Source organism: Ixodes scapularis, unplaced genomic scaffold (assembly GCF_016920785.2).
Source record: "Ixodes scapularis isolate PalLabHiFi unplaced genomic scaffold, ASM1692078v2 PGA_scaffold10__122_contigs__length_95168666, whole genome shotgun sequence".
Classification (NCBI taxonomy): domain Eukaryota; kingdom Metazoa; phylum Arthropoda; class Arachnida; order Ixodida; family Ixodidae; genus Ixodes; species Ixodes scapularis.
The window spans coordinates 31,499,805-31,522,675 of record NW_024609836.1 but is presented as its reverse complement, the minus strand read 5'-3'; the positions used below and the strand labels follow the sequence as shown (position 1 = coordinate 31,522,675).

The window sequence follows — 22,871 nt, the reverse complement described above, 5'->3', positions numbered from 1 at the left end:
TACCGCGCTACCAAACACCGTAGTCCAAAATAACGCATTATCTTTCCCGGCGATTAAAATAGCCGCAGGAGTTATTTTGAGATCACGTGACCGGCTCTGCGGGGAGAAAGCGCGTATAGCATTTGAGCCGATTCCGCTCCCACATCTTGCCTTCTTTAATTCACGCTGAGCTCGACACTCCACAGAAATAACTTCAGGTGCCGCTCCTAAATGCACGCGAATGCAATTACGTTCCACCGACACTTCAAGCCTGTTCATCGTTCTTCTGCGAGCAAAACCGGACTTGTATAACCGAAGTGAGGGCGGACTTGCGGTGGCAGCCACTTGCCTGGAACACTATACTTTGTTCCAGCATACGTTCAGACGCAGACGACGCTTCGAGCAGACGACGCTACGAGCAGACGACGCTACGAGCAGACGACGCTACGAGCAGACGACGCTACGAGCAGACGACGCTACGAGCAGACGACGCTACGAGCAGAAAAGTGCACCATATCCTTTGGATAACATTATCCTAAAGAAAACTTTTTTTTTTCATTTTTAATTGCTTTTTTGTCTTAATTGACAACCTGGTGAGTCGTCCGCAGGATGTTTGGACCTATAACTTCTGTGTCCTCCTGTGTGTAAAAAAAAATACCGGCGTCTATTTTTTGTTTTTATTTTTGTTTCGTGAACGCGTCAACACTTGCCAAGCGGACTGGTCAATTATACGAGAAATTGCGTCATACGGCGCTGCCTGGGTTCAGCAGGTTATCGATCGCAGAGGCAATCTGTGCAATCGGACAGTTTAATTACGGAGCGCTTCAATTATGTGGTTTGTCCAGTGCCATGAAGACTTATGTATCACGCATTTGTCCACCTCGTCTTCTCCCGGTGATTGTACGGCGCTGTGTACTTTAGATGTGATGCACAGCAATGAAATGAGTATTCGTCCGCCAATTCATCTTACTGAGACAAAGTGGCGCCGACAAATGTATAGTTATTCCTACCCATTGATAGTCATTCGGTAACGATGTAACGTCATTAGTCAAGAAGGGGAACACAAATTGTATTTGTTTTTATTATTTATTCAGGTCATCAAACTCCTTTCCAATTAATCATAAGGTCGGCCCGCTCGTACATGATTGCTGCTTTAGGTACGGTGCCCAGTAATTTTGAGGTGTCCAGTAATTTTGTAAATATTCTAAAACTTTGGTTTAAAAGACTTTGAATTTTTTTTAACAGTCTGGGTGGGACACGCGTGTCAGAAAAATAATTTTACGCGAAAAAAAAAAGTTAGAGCAATATTGATGGCGCGAGATTTATTTTAAATTCTGCGCGCATAGTCTATGACGTCACAGAATGGTCATACACTCTTTCCATTTCAACGAGATGGTCATAACCTCTCTCCACCTCAACCTGATGGCCAAGCCGATCCAGCTCTCTTCCACACGCCCGAAATGCCAAGAGAGAAAACAAGTGGAGAGGAGGTGACTTCCGACTAAATCGCGTTTCGCGCCTTCAATAATGCTCTAATTGTTTTTTTTTTTGTTTTTTTTTTCACGTAAATTTAATTTTTTTTTTTTTTTTTGACACGCGTGTCACAACTAGACTGTTTAAGAAAATGCTTTTATTTTCCCTCGAGACATAATTTTATAAAAATAAACGTGCTGTGAAAATGTTACCGTTTCTCCAAACACAATTTTCACCTCTTGCCCTCGTTACATAAGCCAATAAATCCGCCAGACCTTTCTTGCAGCACTACTGAATTTAACACGTTAGTTTGGCAACAATGAAACAGTGACGAAAGTCATTTGTCTGATTTGATTTGCGTTTCTACACTCAAACGACTATAGTAGCACAATTTAACCGTCCCATTTTCAACTTCTAGGAATGTGGTCATCCATCTGATATTGACACGCTGTATACGTGCCGGTTTTTTTTTTTATTTCTATTTCTCCCTTAGGATCTGCCGTCAATACAGGCTAAAACGACCCCCAAAAAAAGGCAAAAAGGTTATCGGAGTTATGCCAACAATCTGCCAAACTCCCTATTGTGTGAGCAAAGTAAAAGACACAAATTTTATTTCCTGTCCACTCTTACATTGATTACCACCATGTCCCCTATTGTCGTCTCCCTTATGTCCAGCAAGCAAGATGGCACGACTCACGTTAACTCTCTCTCTCTCTCTCTCTCTCTCTCTCTCTCTCTCTCTATATATATATATATATATATATATATATATATATATATATATATATATTGTTAGGAAGGTGAAGACGACGATGGGGCAGTGGCGCGCACGACCATCTCGCGCCAGGCCCCACGGGCCGGCTCGGCCTCCATAAATCCTTTGTGTGTTCTATCATCGTGTACTGTCCCGTCCTTTCTGCTGCCGACAGCATCACCCTAACAGTATGGTGGAGGTGCGGAGCCATACTCATCTCCTTCATTGAACATCGGCGCCGCTATGATCCTGTGAATCCGCCTCGTTGAGGCAGTCATCCGCAGCAGCAGACCAAACACCAGCTCATGGCTCCTACGCCCAGCCCCCGCCCAGACGCCATGGCAAGCCAAATCAGACGAAGCCGCACCAGACGAGGCCGACAGACGATCCCCCGCCCCTATCCCCAGCCCCCGACGTTCTGACGCTTCTCAGTGACGTGAGTCCCCCAGCCCGGACCGTGCCGTCGTGTGGCTGGTGCAGAGGTCTGCGACGCTGCGGAAGAGGCCGAAATTCAACGTCTTCATCTTCATCCTCACCCTCGCTGTCGGCAGCTGTCCTTTGTTCTTCTGTGTGTGTGGCGTTATACGTGTGCTTCGTGTGTTCATTTATTCACCGGCCGGGTCGGCCGTTTTCGTCGGAGGGAGTACTGTTAGGAAGGTGAAGACGACGATGGGGCAGTGGCGCGCACGACCATCTCGCGCCAGGCCCCACGGGCCGGCTCGGCCTCCATAAATCCTTTGTGTGTTCTATCATCGTGTACTGTCCCGTCCTTTCTGCTGCCGACAGCATCACCCTAACAATATATATATATATATATATATATATATATATATAGGGCATGGTCACGTAGGGTTGGCCGAAGGCGTGGAGTACACAAAGTTGAAAATCCCAAGTCAGAGAAACAAAAACACGGAAGGTTTATTTCAACGTTTCGGCAAGACTCTTGCCGAAACGTTGAAATAAACCTTCCGTGTTTTTGTTTCTGACTTGGGATTTTCAACTTTGTGTATATATATATATATATATATATATATATATATATATATATATATATATATATATATATATATATATATATATATATATATATATATATATATATATATATATATATATATATTCCTCGCATATCTCTCGCGTCTTGTGACAAGTAGTTCAACCTCTCCATTTGTATTCGGGGCCTGCTTTATTTTCTGCTTTTTGACAGCCGTCACGACAACAACTCGGCGGGCATGTCCAAACGTTACAGAGTGCGACATGTGAATACGTGTCGTCGCGGCATGATCAGTGACAAGCTGTCATGCGAACACTGAGTCCTTTTTGGGCAGCTTTGGGCATGTTCCCTCATAGATGTGTGAACGCTGCTTCTACCTTTTTTTTTTTTTGTCCCATTTTATTTTTGTGTATAAACTTGACTTTTCCTCTTCTGCAAAGCATCAGTTATGGCAGCACACATGGTAACATCAAGATGATGCTTGGTTATCATTCTGTGCATGAAAGCGTCTCAAATTTAGTTGTTTTCTTTCCCATTAAAAATTTCTATGGCAGTTTTTTTTTTCTTTTTTTGAGTTGGCAACGCCGGTAAACACTGCGGTTTGGGGAAAACAATTCAGGAGAAGCACCCGCTATAAATTAATACTCTCGCCATGAATACTCAATCACACCTGCTTTTATTGATTTTCGTCGCGGGACTACTTTCGCGAAAATAGTTACGACAACGTACATTCAAAGCAGCACTAATAAATGTAAGCGTAATAAAAAAAAAAAAAAAGCGAGGCGGCGAACATCGAAATCGCTGGAATGATCTCGGACAAAAAAGGAATCATGTTCCCGTTTCTTTTTTCCCCCTCGATAGCTGTTGTTCATCCCCAAATCCTCAGGATCATTGACGCGTGCGACACGTAATTTTAGAATCTGGTTTGCCTTCTCTATGCACCCACCGTCGTTTCCGGTCCCTGCAACTTTTGTCTCCCTGCGTCTCCGCACTCAGCGATCCCTGGACCGCCGTGGTGGTGACTGAGCGGTGCCATTTCAAGTTCCGTGCGCGTCGCTTGTTCACACCTCTCGCGCTCGTCGGAGGCGGCACTCCCAGTTAGTTCGGTCCTTTACCTGTCTATTGTGATCCCGCAAACTACGAAGAAAGAAAAAAAATAAAACTTTCCACACATTGCACAGCTGAGTCCACGGATACGAGTAGACAGCGGGACGCCCGCGGTACGGGACGAGGCATCTTCGACGCACCGAATACAATAGATGCAAATTTCGGGAAGGGGGGTTCCCGGGGGCCCCATTCCCCCTCCCCCCGTCCTCTTTCGCTTTGTACCACGCAACGCTCTGTTTGACACCAACGAGATTTATCGCTTTGGACACGAATGCTCTCTTTTGCCCCCGCTGCTTTAAAAAAAACCACCTCACCCCTCCGCCCCTTCTCTTTTTTTCCCCCCTAGGCTACTACTCCAGCTCCCCTTTTCACCCGGCCCACCTTTTTCCCCAAATCTCTTATCCCTGTATACTTTCGTTTTCATCTGGAGCTCGCTATACTCTGTTCTGTCCCCTAAGCTGGCAGTACAGTGGACTCGAAGCTCTAGCCGGACCAATGAACCGCCTCCATTTCATTGCCTGAACCCGCTCTCTACGGGTGAATATGGGCGAGAGCGTGATCACGTGGGGAAAGTTATACGTACAAGTATAAGAGCCCTTAGCTTCCACCGTGCTGTCAGCTGAATGGTGGAGAGTGTATACCGTGCATCATCGCCACAGCGAGAGGACCCACCGAAGACCTGTGCGTGCGTGCGGGGGAGGGGGGGGGGGGGGCAAACTGACTTGGTGCGTCCCCCCCTCCGCTTCCCCTTTCCCTCTCTCCGCCCATGACACGTCCTTTAGGGAGATTGGGGAACCAGCATCCAGCCAGCAATCGAACCCCGCTGCCATTGTTGTTGCACGGAGGGTTTCTTCTTTCGGGGGGTTAGGCCTAGAGCGGCGGCCGCGGTCGCGTATACGCGCGTCTAGGGCCTAGCCAGTTTAGGCTTAGGGGGCCGAGGATTAGGCTTAGCGCCGTTTATCCCGCTGCACGTTTAGACTTTGTGGTTGGGCCCGTGGACCGCGTCCCTGCGATTCCTCTGCTGGTCGTCCGGCTCATGTTACTTCAATGGGGATTCGGTAGGAAGAGCTCTGTCGATCTCGCTTTTTCTTGGTCGCCATTCCGGTGCAGTGAGGAAACAAACACTATAAATAAACATTGATCGGTTACTATTGTCCATCATTTTCTAGTGGCTTAATTTTTTACAATAATAATAATACCTTTATTCACCATGTACAAGCATGCCGGAGGAAAAAGGGGGGGGGGGGGGGGGGGGGGGAGGCTGAAACAAAAACCGCCCAAGCAGCTTGACTGGTTTCCCCTCTCCTTCCATATTACAGACACTCAGCGGAGGTTAATCAACAAACGAAATAAAAGAAATACACAAGTAATACACACACAAGCAACTATATATGACACAATACTCCCCTCGTTGAAAGAAAAGCAGTAAACAACACTGACAATGGTTTAGACTGAGAAAAACTAACTGTATTATTAATTTTTAGATGGAAAACGAAAGATATGATATAGTACAAAACATTCAACTAAAAACAAATAACACCAAGCGCTCAGTTTTGTGGATGGGAACAACGATGGAGCAATTCAAACGTTTTGAAGGCAGCAACAGTTTGTTAGTGATTGGCATGCATGTACGAACCAATTCACAGTACAGGCCCAAAACGGTGAGGATGGGGCGCCATAGTCGGCTGCCGGTCAGCGCTTCTGGTGGTCCAACGATACAAACCAGGTCGTTCCTAATCACAAAACGATAGAAGATGAGAACTAATTTGTAATTAGTCGCTCTTCGGCAGGGAGCTTGGGTGCTTTGAGCGAAGATAGGGAGCAACAAAAGTGCGATTGCAACTTCTCAACATTCCGAGATTTTTTGCCCCAGATAGTAATACCTGTACATCCATACTTCAATCCTCATACGCATCTGCAAGGGCGGCTTCTGGGCGCCGCCATCTTGTTTCTGGTGTGTCTAGATCGTCTGATAGTCGAGCCTTGCTAAGGCACGTGCATCAAAGCGTTTACCACTCACGGTGGCCAAGACGCTAGCTTTTGAACCATGGCTAAGCACCAAACTTAAGCGTAGAAAAACAGTATTGTTTTTATTTTATTGATTTATTCTCATCCTTACAAGCCGCATTACAAAGAGGAGGGGTTATAGCAGATGATTTTGTCGCAATCTCGACGTTTGTGGCTTCAGAGATGGCAGCGATGGAAGCGGGGAAGTGGTTCTTTTCGCGCGACGTTCTTGGCATGAATGAGGCAAAATAAATGTTGTACAAGGCAATGGAAAATAGAGTTCGACCAAGAGGAACTCGGTGTCGTTGCTGAACATTGCGAAACTCTTCATTAACTATTAGATAAATTCATCTGTTTCTGTGCCTCGGACACTGATCAAACAGGAGTCTTCGTCCTGTAGATTTCTGCCGTTCCTATGTCAAACGGAAACAATTTTGCTGTTTTTACTGGCTCGAACACGAGTGGAAACTGCGAAAGGTTTCATATATCCTCACACACTTCGTAACCGAACATGGAGCGCAGTAGAGGCACGTATTTGTGTAGGTAGATATAGACCGTTTTTCCCCATGGCGGCCGTCATATTGAATTGTGACGTAGCCGAGTCATTTTACTTGCTGATTGGAAGACGAATTCAAGGGGTTCGTACCAATAACTACTTTTTTTTTCTTGTCTGTACTTTTTTTTTATTGTAGTTGTGCTTAAACTATTCACTTAAGTTTTTTTGTCGCCCAAACCAACATGGCAACCGTCACACGAAAACAGTCTATATCGCTAAAACATCCGGCATGCGCCTAGCCGTCAGCGTGGCCCCGCGATCGAAGAGGCAGCGCTCTCCAGCTACAGGCGAGTTTGCGTTCGAGATGCCGCCGAACATAAATCATGTGCCTGTCTGGTTGAATGGCGCCGACCCTAGCAACGAATCTATTGTCTTCACCGAGGCGGCGGTCGTTCATTATGCGGCCATCCGCGAATCACCCTCGCGATAGTGTGCTGTCTCAGAAAGCACTCCGATCCAACGGCAGAAGAAAACAAAATCTCGTTCATGGACAAACTTTGCCCTTTCATCTGGTAATAAACATTTTTACTTTTTTTTCCCTCGGTAAGTGGAAATACTAACCTATAGGCAGTAAAAATACAACCATCCCATGTTGTTGTGAAATGAACGAACGGGTTATATATCAGATATGACAGATATGTCTTCACATCCTCTACAAATATTCTTTAGCCGAAAGATACGTCGAACCAGGTCCTACCAAATGAACTAGAAGAAAGTGAGTATAAACCAATCGTGTACACGCTACTGGCAAACAAAAAAGCGTTTACAAATACAATTATTCTCGGTTGAAATGCATTCAGTTAGATTACGCCGGATGGCCAACCAGGCACGTAGCCAGGGGGGAGGCCGATGGGGGTCCGCCGCCCCCCCCCCCCCCCCCCCCCCCCCCGAAATTTTTCCATTTTGCTGGGACCTCTTCGCCCCCCTCCCCTTCATACAGCATCCCCCTTTGTCATGGGCGCCCCCCCCCCCCCCCCCCCCCCCCCCCCCCCCCCCCCCGAAACAAAATCCTGGCTACGTGCCTGTGGCCAACAAAACATGTTTTCCGTGTAAGACACCTCAAAATAGTAGGCGTTCGAAAAAAACAGCCACCCACTCGCGTTAATTTTTAACTTTAACGATGAAGTCCGTCTTACATCGGTCACCGTCAACGTGTCAACAAAACGTCTGCTGAATGAACTCACACGTGAACGGAAGGTCTGAAGCCAACTGTTGCTTGCCACTCAGCGTCTTAAGCCATTTGTCAGAACAGGCACCGATGTGAAAAACATATCGACATAAAAATTAGGATGTCATCTGAGCTATTCTCGCCGTGATCGGCGTTGCTGGGGACGTTGATTTGTGTTTCGTCGTCGGTTACCCGCACGAAAACTGTGTGCGAATGTACCTCTTTTGCACACTGACCAGTGAGGTGCTTCACCACGCTTCGAACGCAATGCGTACATTTGAATATAGCTTTAATTTGTTTTGTCTCTCTTTTTTTCGTTTGCGCAGCATCCGTATCCCTCCGAAGACCAGAAGAAGCAGCTGGCCCAAGACACCGGACTCACCATCCTCCAAGTCAACAACTGGTGAGTGTCTTTTGATCACCTCTCAACGCGATAAAAACGTTTTTCTTTGTTAAAAAGACAACAACAACAACAACATTGTTTACAGAAATTAAACACATTACGAGACTTCTTTGAAATGCTCGCTCGAGAAATCATGCTGAGTGGTTGGCTTAACTTGGAGCCCCTGTAAATTGCGATATATCTCCAAGTTGATGGGCTAAATCACGGTATCTTTGACGGACTGGCGAATCTCATGTGGTCGAGTCCCGCGGTGGCTATATTCAACAGACGCCCGTGTTTTCACATTGCCTTAAGGTTTATATTTGCTTTACGAATACACCGATAAAACAACGGTCTTGGTGTTACATAATTGTTTGAGTGGTGTGAAATAAAATAATTCCATGTTATCTCACTTAAAAGGGACGCCACGGTCAGTTTGGTTGCGAGGAGTATCGAGTTCAAATAGTTGCATCTTTGTGGATGTACTATTTAAGCTTGGAAATTTCATAGATGAAATATAAGGTTCTGGTTCACGACATTTTCATTTTTTGCGTTCCCCATGCGCATATATCTACTCACGGAAGATTCTCATTTATTGGCTCCTTGCGTTTCGTATCACCGTTCATCAGGCCATGAGTCGGCTTTTGGGAAGGAGTTTTATTTTCCCCAAATTGTGACATATATACTGGGTGCAACGTCAATAAAAACTGCCCTCAACTCCAAAAACCTGCTACCTGTGTGATTTGTGGACCTTCCATCTATATCCTGAGAAAATCTCTAGCACACTGAGAAACGCTTAAAACAATTTACATACCTCCCTTCTTCATTCAAATGTCCCCGAAAGTTCCCTCATTCGCAGACGTTCGCATGTGCTCCCCAATCGGGACTGCATGCATCTCCTCCTCATCGGTACTAATTGTCACTTCTTCGAATGAAAATCCTCCCGAATGTCTCTCTCCCCCTTTCCCTGTTTTTGCTTTAATCTCATCACACATCACCGTTCCCTCCCTTCAACTCTATCTGTTCCTCGAGTGTCTCTCCCTCATGCTCCCGTATTCCTCCCTTCGCTAAGCGGCTTGTCCCTGATTAGGGATCGGGGGTTTTGGCCGGTGTAAAAATAAGGGCGCCCGGGCACGCGCTGCTCGGACCGCCGCCGGGATTGGGGAAGGAGGAAAGGAATAACACCGGGAATCTCCTCAGTGTAGCAAACAGACAAGAGAGCGAAAGGAAAAAAAGTAAAACAGCGCCAAAGGGGCCACCAGGGCCGACCGAGAGTGGTGCCGTAGCAGTATAGTGCCCGCCGACTTTTCCCCAATCCCGTTGACACACCGGTCGGCGGAGCCGGCGGCGCTGCAAATCCTCCCTAATTGGACTGCTGGGCGCGCACTCGGGTAGGACCAGGGAAAGGTTCTTTTCCCCGCTGGGGATTTGCGCCAAGCGAGCGGCTTGTCGCGCGCGCGTGCTGCCTGCTTTGTGTTATCTCCAGCACTAACGGTAGCTGACTACGAGGGAACTTTCTCTCTTGGAGGCCTTTGTCTTTTTGTTGTTTTTTTCCCTTTTTGTCCAGGAATTCTCTCGCTTTGTCCATTGTTTTATCGCGGCATGCCTCGGTAAAATACTTCTCGCTTGGCCTCGTGTATTCATTCTTCCGGCCAGAGAATAAGTTAAATGAAGTTCCGGAGACTGTGGTCACCATTTGAACGTTGCGTTTTTTTATTTTTGTTTTTTTTTCCCCAAACGTTCATTAAGTGAGAGGTCACAAGGAGAAACACCCCGCGCCAATTCGTTCAGGCTTCAGAAGACTCGCAGACGAGCTTGAATCTGGAGTCACGTTTCTTCAGCCATGCATGAAAGTGAAGACATTGTGTGTGGAAGACATTCGCCTGTGTTTCACGCGAAAGAAATAAGGCCCACATATTTGACGACGTCTGACTGTTAGCTGTTAGAGCATCACCGTTAAGGACGATTCACACACTTGAGTGAAACCGACCCAGTGCGACTGCAACTACGTACGTGCTGCTATGGCCACGGCTGCGTCTGCTTCAACAGAACGGGGTAAAAACCGGTTTTGTTGGAGCCGGCGCAGCTGTTCCCATAGCAAACCGTACGTCGCAAGCCATTTGCAGTCGCTCGGACTCGACGCAAGTGTGTGAATCGCCGCCCTTTAGGCTTAGAAGCGCAGATATTTCGAAACGCAAGTAACGCAACCACTTAGCATCCGTCTGCAGCATGGTGTGGTGTAAGAGTGCATGTCTCTATCCCATCGGTCGCCCGTGTACTCGTCTACGCCGTTGTCGAGTGTAGCAGTTTCAACGCAGTATGAACAAACTATTTTCGGTAATTATCTCATATATATACATATCTTAGTACTGCTTCAACGCCTCTTAACAAGCTCCTTTTTCTAGGCATATTTTTAGGTATATTGCGGTTTAAATGAAAAAGAAACGAATATAATAAAAATAGAACTAGAAACGTGTATGAGTTTAAGGGTGTGGCTATTGTAAATCCGTGCTATTGTCATGGCCTGACGTGTGCGTCAGCATAGAAATCGAACGATCTGAAAGCCCGTTTGATTGACAGCACCGGCGGCTGACCAACGGTCAGAAACGTCTAGGACCGTTATTCCCACAAACTCCTCCTCGATTAATAAAAGAAAGAAAAGAAAAACAGCAATTTTGATTGCTGTCACGGTTCTTCGTATGTACGTTTATATATGTAAAATAGTCTAATAATTGTGGGGAAAAAAATTGTGTTCGCGTATGACGATACTTGTAAATCAGTTAATAACGGTCACGGGCAGCTGTGTGCCTTGCGGCTAGGGATGTCGCGAATTTTCGTCGAAATTTCAACAAAACTTGACAAAGGAAGGATGGATGGATGGATGGATGATAACGGCTGCACCCCTTATAACGGGCGGTAGCTTGCGCCACCTAGCTAGGAACTAAACAAATATCTCCCACAAATTTCTATAAAAAAATAGTGTAATAAGTAGCTTATTTTATAATTTATAAAATGATTGCCGATATTTACACAATATAAGAGCAGATGTATGCAATGCCTTCCAAAACTTCGTTTAGCCTATTAATGTAAAACAATAACACAATATACTCAATAGATATTGCGACCTGCTTCCGCCAGGTGGCGTCAGCTGGTTCCCAGTTTCCGCGCACGCGCATAGTAATGCAACTTCAGTCTCGAAGGTTCGAAAACTTCATTAGCGAGCATAAATTGACTTCCACCTGCAATGGAGCACAACTCGCGCACTCTAGCCGACTAGTGACAGCCGGAAAAATCATTATATGTAATCAATATATCTTAATCTATTCATTTTGTGTTCATAATTATATCTAATAATTTGTCCAAATTTTCCGTTAAAAAAAAAAAAAAATCTTGAGGCTAGGTAGGTTCGCGACCTCTAATGGGTGTGGCTCTGATTCGGTTCCATCACATTGTTAAGAGGCCCTTTTCAAAACCCCATCACGCAACATTGGCGATCGCCATTTCTTGGGCTAGGTGGCGCGAGCTACCGCCCGTCATTAAGGGTACAGCCGTTAGCATCCATCCATCCATTCACCCACCCACTCGACTCGAAGCGTCGAGCTGGATCCGAGTCGTCACCGAACGCTCGTAAATATATGCTCAATGTACGTGCCCAAACAATGGCGGACTCTGATAATTGGCGCAGCGGCTACTAGATGGCGTGCAGGTTTCAAAATAGTTTATTTTGTATTATTTTGTTTTTTGTTTGTTTCGTGCGTCGATTATAGAAAGTTTCTTTCCGAGGCGAAGAAAAGAGAAGAGAGCGAAGCTTTTGTCCTCCGTGTGCGGAAGAAGAAACAGCCAAGCGACTGATTGGAGAGGCGTCGCGGCTCCCTCCCGTGCCTCCCTGGATCGTGTAATGGACGTGATGAATTAGTTTGCGCAACCGTTTGACACATCTCTCCCCGGATCCGACGCCTTTCCTGTATTTTTTTGCTTTTTTTTCCCTTCTTTTTTATGTTTATTTTGTGTTTTGTGCAGGTGCTGATACTGAATTCGCCCCACTTTCGTATTGCTTTGTGTTCTTTCTCACACTCTCTCCTGTCGTGTCCACCAGTGCTCTTTTTATATTTTTGCTTCTTGGTCAGGTCTTTGGCTGCTGCAGTTTGTCTCTGGTCTCCCGAAATTCGCTTTTCTTTTTTCTTTTTTAGACCGTCACCCCCCTCCCCCTTCCTGATTTTTTTTTTTTTTTTTTGAAGCACTACGACAGCTCGCATTAACATTTTGCTAGGCTAGTTGACCTTATTCCAACTAGTGCGTGAGACTGCGTTTCTTGTTTTTTCAATCTTTGACAATGAATTTTTCATAAAACGCTATGCAGGCAAAAAAAAATAGTTTTTTTTTTAAAGCCATCGTTGTCGCTTTACAGGAAAACGAATCCCGGAGAAAAGCTCACCGGAGAAAAGCTCACCGGAGAAAAGCTCACCGCAAAACCGGCGGATGCGGAGAAAAGCCTCACCGATTTTTTTCTTCTTCTTTTTATATGGAGGTTGTTGGATCATGCGTAACATATGTCGATTTATTATCATTAAAATTCGTCAGCTTTGTAAAAACGAAAATGTCATTTTTTGTAATATTTCTTAAGCTTATTGGGTATATTGCTCCCAAATCAATAATTACGGGTGAGTGTTTTCTTCTGCTTACTCTCTAAGCAACGGAAGCCTAACTGAAAACTTTATAAACCTGAAGAACAGGAAAAAGCTCGAAAACTTAATAATGTTCGCCTACACCCTAAAAATACAAACTGTAAATGCCGAAAATCCGAAAGTGAATGTGCAACAACGCGGTGCCGGAAATTCTCTTTGAAGCTTTTGTTAACCTTTACAAAAAGGATAAAACAGTCAGTAGGATGATCGAGGCTTCTTTCTTCCACTGACATGCACGTTTCCTAGAAGTTCTTGCTGGTGTTTCGACACGTTGCCTTCGTGTGATAGTGCCCTTCTATGGTGAGCCACCGATGTCCTTCAGAGCTGCATACTGTCATCGTTGTAAGTAGTCTTCTGTAAGGTAGCGAATAGGGCGAGTTGGTAAAGGTTATGCATGACGAAAACCGCTGAAACGACGGCGACGGAGTGAAGAGAACAAACACGACAGGACGAAGCTGTTCTCGCAACTAAAGTTTTATTCGTGAATTTAACAGAATGAAAACAGCGTAGCCGACACTTATTACATCAACAAACGCCTACTTATCTATTAGGCACTACAAATATTTGGAGCTGAAGCGGTTCACACAACGCTATTCATGTTAGCTCGCAAAGAACAAACTTCTTTATCTGACTGAGCTAGCGACGGCGCACTGTCAGCTGTCAATAAATTGTCTTTTTTTACCGGTGTACAATGTTCTGATTTTATACTTGTGACTTCAATAATATACAGAATGGGTGATTTTTAATTTCTGAGGAATTAGTAAATATGCCCAATGAACTTCAAGAATATTACAACGAAGAGGACATATCTTTTATTGAAGGGACGAATGCGAATTGTGTTAAATTGCCACGTTTGACGCAGAATCTGCTTAGTTAAAAAAATCGGTGAGCTTTTCTCCGCATCCGCTCAAAAGCCGGTGACCTTTTCTCCGCATCTGCCGGTTTTGCGGTGAGCTTTTCTCCGGTGAGCTTATCTCCGGTGAGCTGTTCTCCGGTGAGCTTTTCTCCGGTGAGCTTTTCTCCGCCGCCCCAGGAAAACAGCCCGAATTCAAAACACAAACGCACTCGGAAAGTTGCCCCCTGCGTCCTGTTTACCTCGACTGACACAAAAATCTGCAGCCACCGACAACTTCAGAAACGCACGTCCTGGCTTTTTTGTTCACACTTTGTCGTCTATAATTCAACAATTTTTTTTTTTTTTTTTTTTTTTTTTTTTTTATCGTCGTGTGTAGCATATTTATCGGCCGAGGCGTGATAATCGAATGATCGATATTCACCCAGACCGGCCTTTCTTAAGGTGTCGGTTACTATATAATTACAGTGAATTATAGATGATAAGACCGAAAACAGAATACGAATTTTGATCAGAAGCTAAAAGTCCGCGAAGTATAGAGTGCTGAGCACTCTATACAATGTCAACCTTTAAATATACATATATATAGACCGACAAACCGTTTACAAACAAGCCCGCGTTTGCCCACACCATGTGTGGGCACTAGGCGAGCGCAGAAACCAGATTTGCGTGAGGTGAAGCTTCTGCGCATGCGACAAGAGCGCCACCGCAGAGGCGTGACGTCAGAACCGCGTGTCATTCTACACACATATATTCACCGCACTCGGTGGGAGTTGGTACCACGAGGGCGCCACAGTATTTAGTGCCCCAGTAGACTTCCGGTAGTGTATTTATTTCTTCTTCAGTAACACACAGCGAGCGGAAAATAAGATTTTCCTTCGGAGAGGTACCTGTAATAGGTTTGTAAGAACCTACGCGCTTTGTAGAACGTAGTACAAATAACAAAAGGATGTGTGACAAGAAGAAAAGAAGAGGAAAACCGGAAGCGCGCAGGGGTCCGCCGATAGTGGGCGGCAGCGAGCTTGTTTGCAAACAAACATTGGTGAATATATTTAATTTACTATTTGCATTTTGCTCAATTCTTAATTGCCCATATGGTACCTGGAACGCGTCTCCGACATGAGTGTTTACCACGTCCAAAAATACAAACAAAGGTCCCTCAATTTCCACTTGACGACGTCATAAGAAGTGTCGCGCTGTCGCCGGCCGCGATCCTGGCGGCGTCACAGCGGCGGTAGGTGGTTGTGGCAGACGCCTGTTCCGCTGCACGTCGCTCTTCATCAGCTTGGCAGCCCACGGAAGCTTCGGCAGTTTGGGACCCCCTGACGACAAGCGACATCTCGCGTTCGCTCGTACTATCTTTCTTTTACCGAGACTTCTCCCACCAACCACCAGGATCGCGACATCCGAAAGCGTGGCACTCCGGCGTTTGTGACGTCATTTGTTTTCACATCCTGGACCACTTTCTTCGTTACACGGGCGGAATGGGACGCTAAACACACGGTTCGTCACGTACTACGAGCATGTACTGGACACGAGGACAATCACGCCCGTCGTGCCCAAGAAATGGCCACCACCAATGTTGCTCGATGGATCTTTGAAAAGGGTCTACGCGGACAACAAGTCGTCTGCTTTTTGCGCAGGAGTCGAGATGACGTCAGACCGACGCCGTGCTCTGATTGGCTTTGATTGAAGGGATAGTGGGTAGACCTCAATGCTAAGTGCCTCGAGATCTACCCACTATATATATATATATATATATATATATATATATATATATATATATATATATATATATATATATATATATATATATATATATATAAACGAACGAATATAAACGAATATAAACAGATATACGTACGATGGTGTCAAGTGCCCACTTTGTATATATATATATATATATATGTATATATTTCAATCAGCTAAAAACAGCTCGGCGTTCTTGCGTCATCGCAAGAAGCAGACAAAGCAGACGATGATTGTTTCGCCGCAGCTGCATTCGAACTAATTTAGTAGTTTTCACCAATATTGAAAAGGGCCGCAAGGTGTTACCTCACAACCCAAGATAAGCAAGGCAACATGCAACTTCGCTTCCGCTTACAAGTATAATTAAGAAAAAGAAAAGCGTTTGATGAATAATAAACATCTTCGTAAAGGTGGCTTACAAGTAAAACATAAATGTAAATTGTAATCATTCGCGACCGAATTGACCCCCGGTCCCCAATCAGAAGAAGCCGAATAGTCTTATCGTTTTCATTTTATCTTGTTTGTCCTCGCGAATGTGAAGCAGTAAATGAGAGTGGAAAAGAAATAATAAAGAAGGACGGGAAAGAGGAGGTTTCGTTGTAAGCAGCTGCATCCATATCTTTCGAGAGGCAGTCACGTTATCGAACACGATCTAAGAGCTGCTGCAGTCTTCGTTTGGCACACTCGTTCTTTGGGGCACGTGTAGGTTTCGGCGCGGTGGATGCTTGGTTGTTGTATGGCCGTAGTCCTCCTCCTTAGCGTTCGTGCCATGCCCCGGTCATCCTATTTTCGCTCTACTGCCTACGAAACGGCCTCCCGCAGCGCCGCCGCCTAAGAACAACTATAGACATCGAGAGAAGAGAACGCTAACAAATTATCGTTAGCTGGGGCCCTCCACTCGTGCTTTATGACGGGCGTCGTTATTTCGTTTAGAGACACCAATTAAATACGTACAATTAGCCAACGAAATGTCGAACGTTAGAATCGTCAGTTGTCTTACACTCGTAAGGCCGGTTCTCACATGCAGCGAAGCGCTGATGTAGCGCTCCTCACGTGCCATCAGCTACTTATCGTATGCCATGAGCAACAGTTTTGACGGTGCGATACAAAGCTGGTGAACGCTGCCGTCAGCACGCGCTTAGCGCGAGGTTAGCGCTATGCTTGTAGCGCTCCGTTGCATGTGTGAACGGGCCTTTAGGCGCAAACCGAGAGTTTCATTTCTTGACTGCTTCTTCACGTTTAGTGATATGACGTTGATATTGCCAGCGAATTTATGAATGAAATTATACAGTCTAACAGATGTAACCTCTACGTATATCGGTGTGCCAGTGAGGAGCATTTCGACCCGTCAATTCATCGTCTGAGATCTTTTTCGGGAGCGGAATCGGTGGTTGAGTGCGTGGAGCGAAAGCCCGCGCTGCAGAACCCAGGGATCCTGGACTCAATCCTGGCCGTATCGATCCGGATGAGCATCCTACCGGCGTGCGGTCGTGAATATTATTAGTGCGTGATGCGCGTTAAAGACGCCAGGCTAGCAGTGGTATACTGCACTGGCTATATTTCTCACATATACAGCTGAGACACCAGACGCCCACTGGGGTTGGTTAACGGCTCTAAATAAACGCAACACAATTTTTTTTTTTTCTGTCGATACATTGTCGATAACACGCGACATTTCATGTGCCCTCTCGGGATGTCGCGCGCTCTGTGAAACGGTGGCGTCACTAGACGAAGGTTGTCTTCAACCCACGCATAATGTCTTGTCCCGTCGTGCGTTAGGCGAGTTCGCCCGTGCGATTCTTTCGCGCGGTGCGGATAGAACTTCTCCTTTGGAGTCGCGCGGTGGGCAGTTCGAACTTGTAATGTGTTTTCGTATTTCAAACTTGCCATTGTGAAGCATTCAACGGTACATATATGATCAGCAAATGTTTTTGTTTCGTAAACTTGGCTTCCGAGAATATAGTAAAAAAAATTGGTGCGTACGATTGTTACGAAATCACGGGGATCGCGTTGAGTAACGACTGAATGTACGAATCGCCGGGTGGTTCCGTAGAACAATCGATATCACTATTGCGGTAATTTTAATTATTTCCTTCGGAACTTCCGTTCCACATTCGTGAGGCTGTCCCTCGAGCAACGGGAGAGTAGAGGCTCAAAACGAACCCCAGGCACCATGTTCTGTGTCTTTGTTTCCACGGCGCATGCTCAGAACTAGCCCCCCATCTATCGTCTACCATTCACAACGATTCTGATTGGCTGCAATCAGTGTTGACGCTAGCGCGTTAAAAGTAACAACGTTACCGGTAACGCGGAATTTCTTGTATATAGGACGTGTTTGTTAATTTTTGAAAACTGTAACGGGTGACCTACTTACGTTACTTATTTCCAGTAACGAAAAACGTTGTTACGTTACTCCTTACATCTTTTTTCTAGAACTTAAAAAAAATATTACACTTTAATTTGTTTGTGATTTTAGGCGCCGAGTCATATCTGAATTCCGGCACTCATTCCACACACCTTAAAGATTACACCTCTTTTTTCCCCCGAGGAAACCGTAAAAAGAAAAAAAAAAAGAAGACAAAGATAAGGATATTATGTAACAGTAAGAAAGCACAAAACGAGCAGGAGGTCGAAAACAGACACGTACTGCTCGTTTTGTGCTTTCTTTCTGTTACATCTCTTCCAACACGATCGTCAAAATCTTCAGGATATCATGTTAATTTTTTTCTGCGTGTACAAGAATGTTTCTTGAAATATGGCCCTTATATAGTACCTGTCGAAAAATTAAAGTGTTTTTATTCATAAATAAGAAGTGACGGAAAAGTTACGTGCGTTACTTTTTACCGGTAGCGGTAATGGATTCATTTTATTATGAGGTCCCGCAGGTCGGTAATGCGTTCATTTTATTTACTAGCGACGAATAACGTACTTAGTCACGCACCCCCCCCCCCCCTTTCCCAATCATTGCGTTTGTTATTGGCAGACGATAGAAGGCAGCTATGCTTAAGAAATGCAGGGCGTTAGTTATTATGGTCACTCTTTCTGCGTCGCAAAAAACTTGAAAAGCGCCCTACGTTTCCTAGGTTATCATTTGAGCATAGTTTTGAACGCGCGCTGCGAAATAAAGAGCAACAATATGGCGGCGGCCCGTGTGCGCTCCCTACCAAAAGATATCGTACGATACATAGTTGCGAGATTTTCTAGAACTACACAAACCCAAAATATTTCAAAACCAAAACGTCCCTGATAAAAGAAAAGAAGAAAAAGTGCCATTATTTCTGGGAAACGAGGGAAGCACACGAAAAAAACAAAACAATAAACTAAAAAAAAAAAAAAACGAGAGAAAGAGAACAAAAGAAGAAAGAAAAAAACATGTGTCTGCGCGTGTGGGAAAAGTAGGGGGGGTAAAAGGCTCGGCAAGAAACTTTCGGAGAATTATGAGCAGGAAGGGCGCTGAACGGCCGGAGGTGAGACGGACCCCCGCTCGTCAGAGAAAAGCAGCCAAAACGCCAGGCAGAGGAGAACGCGCCGCACTACGGGAAAGGTGGTAATGGCGTCTTTGCCTTCCGGTGGCAGAAGCATAGCGGTGTGTGCGTGTGTGTGTGTGTGTGTGTGTATGTGTGTAGTTCTCTGTGCCACACAACGGCAGCAGAAGGCGGCTCAGCGCAGCAAGCAGCCAGATCCTCACGGAGCAACAAATCTGCCACTAACGTTGTCGCTGCTGCCGTAGCCTGCAGCCTGCCTTCGACCGAGATGGCTGAAAGAAAAAAAGATAAAGAAAAAAAAAAGACGCATGCGCAGTTTTGCTGGCGGTGGCCTTCTGCGCAACTTGCACAGCTTCTGCTGCCACCTGTGTGGGCAAAAGAAAGAAGGAGGGCGAGGGTGAAAGGGGGGGATGAAAATGCGAATATGGGAAAGGGTGCAGAATTGAGTCGGGTTGTTTTCTATGGGTGTAGAACTTGGATTTTTTCTCTTTTTAACGGCGTTCAACGTTTGTTTTGTTTCTTCTGTGTACAGTCTGTGTGTGTCGGGGGTTTCGACGGGATAGCTCTGGTTTTGGCGTTCTTCGACCTCATATTTTTGGGTGGTGGACGATGGAGAGAAAGGGAAGTTGGACGGGTCAGGGAACGGTGTATGGAAGCAGGAGAAAGAGGGAGAGAGAAAGGAAGTTTTGGGGGACTGGGGAGAAAAAACGTTTTGTGAAAATAAGGAAAGATGAGTTTTTGAATCCCCGCAGGCTTTTGAGGGAACCGGAGCTTTTGGTTGCTGCTTTATCGGTGGCTCTGTTCTCTGCTTCGTTGTTGAGTCGCCTTTGTGATATTTCTGTTTTCTTTATTTCTGCCTCGTCCACGCACTTCTTTGTGTGGCGCATGAAAATGTGGTTGCGGATGGCATCTCCTGTCTGAAAATTTAGAAGACGAACACAGACGAGTCGTCCGAGGAGTTCGTCGCTTTTAGTTGTACCGCATTTCGCTGGATTGGAAAAGGAAGAATCCTAGGGCTGCTTACTAAATCATCACAAGTCATCCTAGTTTTACATGCGATTAAAAATGTCGTATGGCGATGTTTGATCAAAGGTAAATAAATTTATGGCAAACGCGTGTCCTGTCTCGGCTCAGCCTAAGGTAGAGCTTCCAAATTGCAATTTAATTGCGCTGCCATCTCTTTTTTACGTTTTACAAGTTATAACGCGAATACATTGATTTTTTTTAAAAGTTCGGTGGACGATTACCGGAATTTATATTATTTTGTCTCTTGGCGCTGGTACAACGGAGAGGCTTTGTCTTATCGCTAATCTTGGATGAATATAGCATACGAGAGGGACGAAGACGACTTTCGAAATAGCTTAGCCTATAGAAGCAGATAGCTCGATTGATCTTAAGAAAAAAAGCTTTTGCGTTTCCCAAACCAATGGTGCAAATATCCTGGAATTTCGTAGCGAACGTGATGCGAATATCTTGCAATTTCTTTGTTGCCGTTCAATTTGGAGCGCAAATAAGTTTCTAATCTCTTCATATCGTAGCCTACTGAACGGTCATACGTTTACGACATGATTACTCGATCAAACGGCACTGTTCAAAGAAATCAGCATCGTCCTCTTAGAATGCAAGAATTCATACGTTTAAAGATTTACATGCAAATTAAGAATAGGAGTCTTGTTCTAAGGCTATAACCAGGATAACTAGATATACTATATAATTATTTATTTCGCTCGAAGGCACACAGATGAGGGGTACAGCACTGTGAGCGAAATGCGCGCAGGAAGAACAGTTTACAAGAGAGGAAACATAATTTCGTAGTCGATTACTCAGTGACGCTAGGTCAATAACCTTCGAGAAGCTATAACGATGCTTCTTTGAGAGCGTAATTGAATTAATCAAAATAACTCAGTAGTGTACGTGCTGTATAGTCACCGAAAAATTCAGAAACGCAGGTCTCGTTTCGCAGCCAATGAGATTCAGGTTAGCTGATCAGAACGCCGCACAACCAATCAGAAAGCAGGGGGCGGGAACACGATAACCCACACCCTTCGTAGCTGTCACTCGCTTTATTATTATAGCTCTCAAAAATCAGCTAACGTATTTTTATCTATTTTAGAAATGTTGCGCAAATTAGTAGTGATACATACATTCGAGAAAATTCCTACCGATGCCTCCTAACCTCAGCGAACCCGGCATTATCGCCCCAACTCGGTCGATAGAGTGCCATGGGCTGTTTGTTGACAGCGTTAACAGTGTCCAGGGGTTCGAAGGGAACGAGTTCCCGTTGCGTTTCTAGGATTGGAGCGTATCACTACTTTGGTTTATTTTGCATATTTTAATTTATTACCGCGCTGAAAAAGTTATAAAAAAAAACGAGCAAGTAAAACTATTTTTATTGAACTTCACGCGTTGAGTCGCCACAATGGCATTTGTTCCAGTTCTTGTTCTATATTCTCTCGGACAATATAGAACGACGCCGTGTTCTGATTAGCCTTGATTGGAAGGATAGTGGCTAGAGCTCAATGCTAGGTGCCTTGAAGTCTACCCACTATTTTTTTTTAATCAACCAATAAGAGAGCTCGACGTTCTGACGTCATCACAACCCCTGTGCAAGAAGCAGACGAACTTGCGCTCCTCGTATAGGAACATCGTTCTTCCTGGGAAGGCCGCTCCACACAACACTGGGTTGTTCTCAGGCTACGGTGCGGTACAGCTGACTGTGAATGGAGGCGAGGGAGTGCTTTCTTTCTCCCTCTCTCTCTCGTCCTCTCGGGACGCCGTCGTAGGGCCGACGCGATCTTCTGCTCTCCGTTCTCTTTTTCCTGGGGATGATTAATGACCATTTCCTCCTCCTCGGCGGCTAGAGTTGGCTGCCGGACTGGTGACTCATCGCGGAGCTGGCAACCCCGCGCCGGACCCGTCAAAGACAATGGCGGAGGGGGGAGGGTGTGGGGACGAGGAGGAAGGCACAATCAGCCGCGATGCCCGGATCGGATAGGGCACAACTCGGAACTGAAGGCGGCGCAGAAGGATTTCCCAATCGAGAAATGGAAGCGAAGATCGATTCGAAAGAGGAAAAAAAATAAAGAAAGAAAAGAAAAGACGTACCGATTGCGAAGCTAGAGGAGCGGGCGATTAAAGACCTGTCGGGATTTTGAGCGTAAAGATTTGTCCGAGTTACCGCTCTTTTCCTTGGATAGCACTAGGAGATGCGTTTACGAATTATAAGCTCCTCCTAGAGAGAAAGAAGAAAATTCTTGGCGCTCGTGGGCCTTTCCGTATACGGCATATTTTGTGTCAGGACGGGGTTATGAGAATTTAGGGGTTTTCTGGAAAAGGTATACCTATTCTCGTATAAGTTTTCTGTGACACTCGCTTTTTTTTTTTTTTTACTTTTGTTGTATTTATTAAACTTTACGGGGTCGCACCTTTGTGGAGACCGCGTCTTTTCTTTCCATACTCATATTTTCTTTTACGTATGTCTACATTACATTACTTCAGTCGAATTTTTGACGATTTTTTGGAACTTCAAAATCTGTAAGCATCGTCCTTCTCCGATTCGAACTTATTCGGTGACTGCACTCCCCCCCCCCCCCCCCCCCCTCCCCTCCCCCGGTCCCAAGACACAGACACGCACACGCACACACGCGCGGGCCCGCGCGGATCCTATGGTGTTCTAGAA

At 45.4% G+C, this 22,871-nt stretch overlaps 1 protein-coding gene across 2 annotated transcripts in view; it reads left to right on the top strand.

Annotated features, from left to right (window-relative positions):
• Window positions 1–22,871, top strand: part of LOC8029488 (homeobox protein Meis1) — a 356,592-nt gene that overhangs the window by 293,234 nt on the left and 40,487 nt on the right. For both annotated transcript variants that reach the window (XM_042287647.1, XM_042287649.1), the window contains exon 11: window positions 8,365–8,441. In XM_042287647.1, the coding sequence (XP_042143581.1) occupies window positions 8,365–8,441 (77 nt within the window). The remainder of the gene's footprint in view (window positions 1–8,364; window positions 8,442–22,871) is intronic.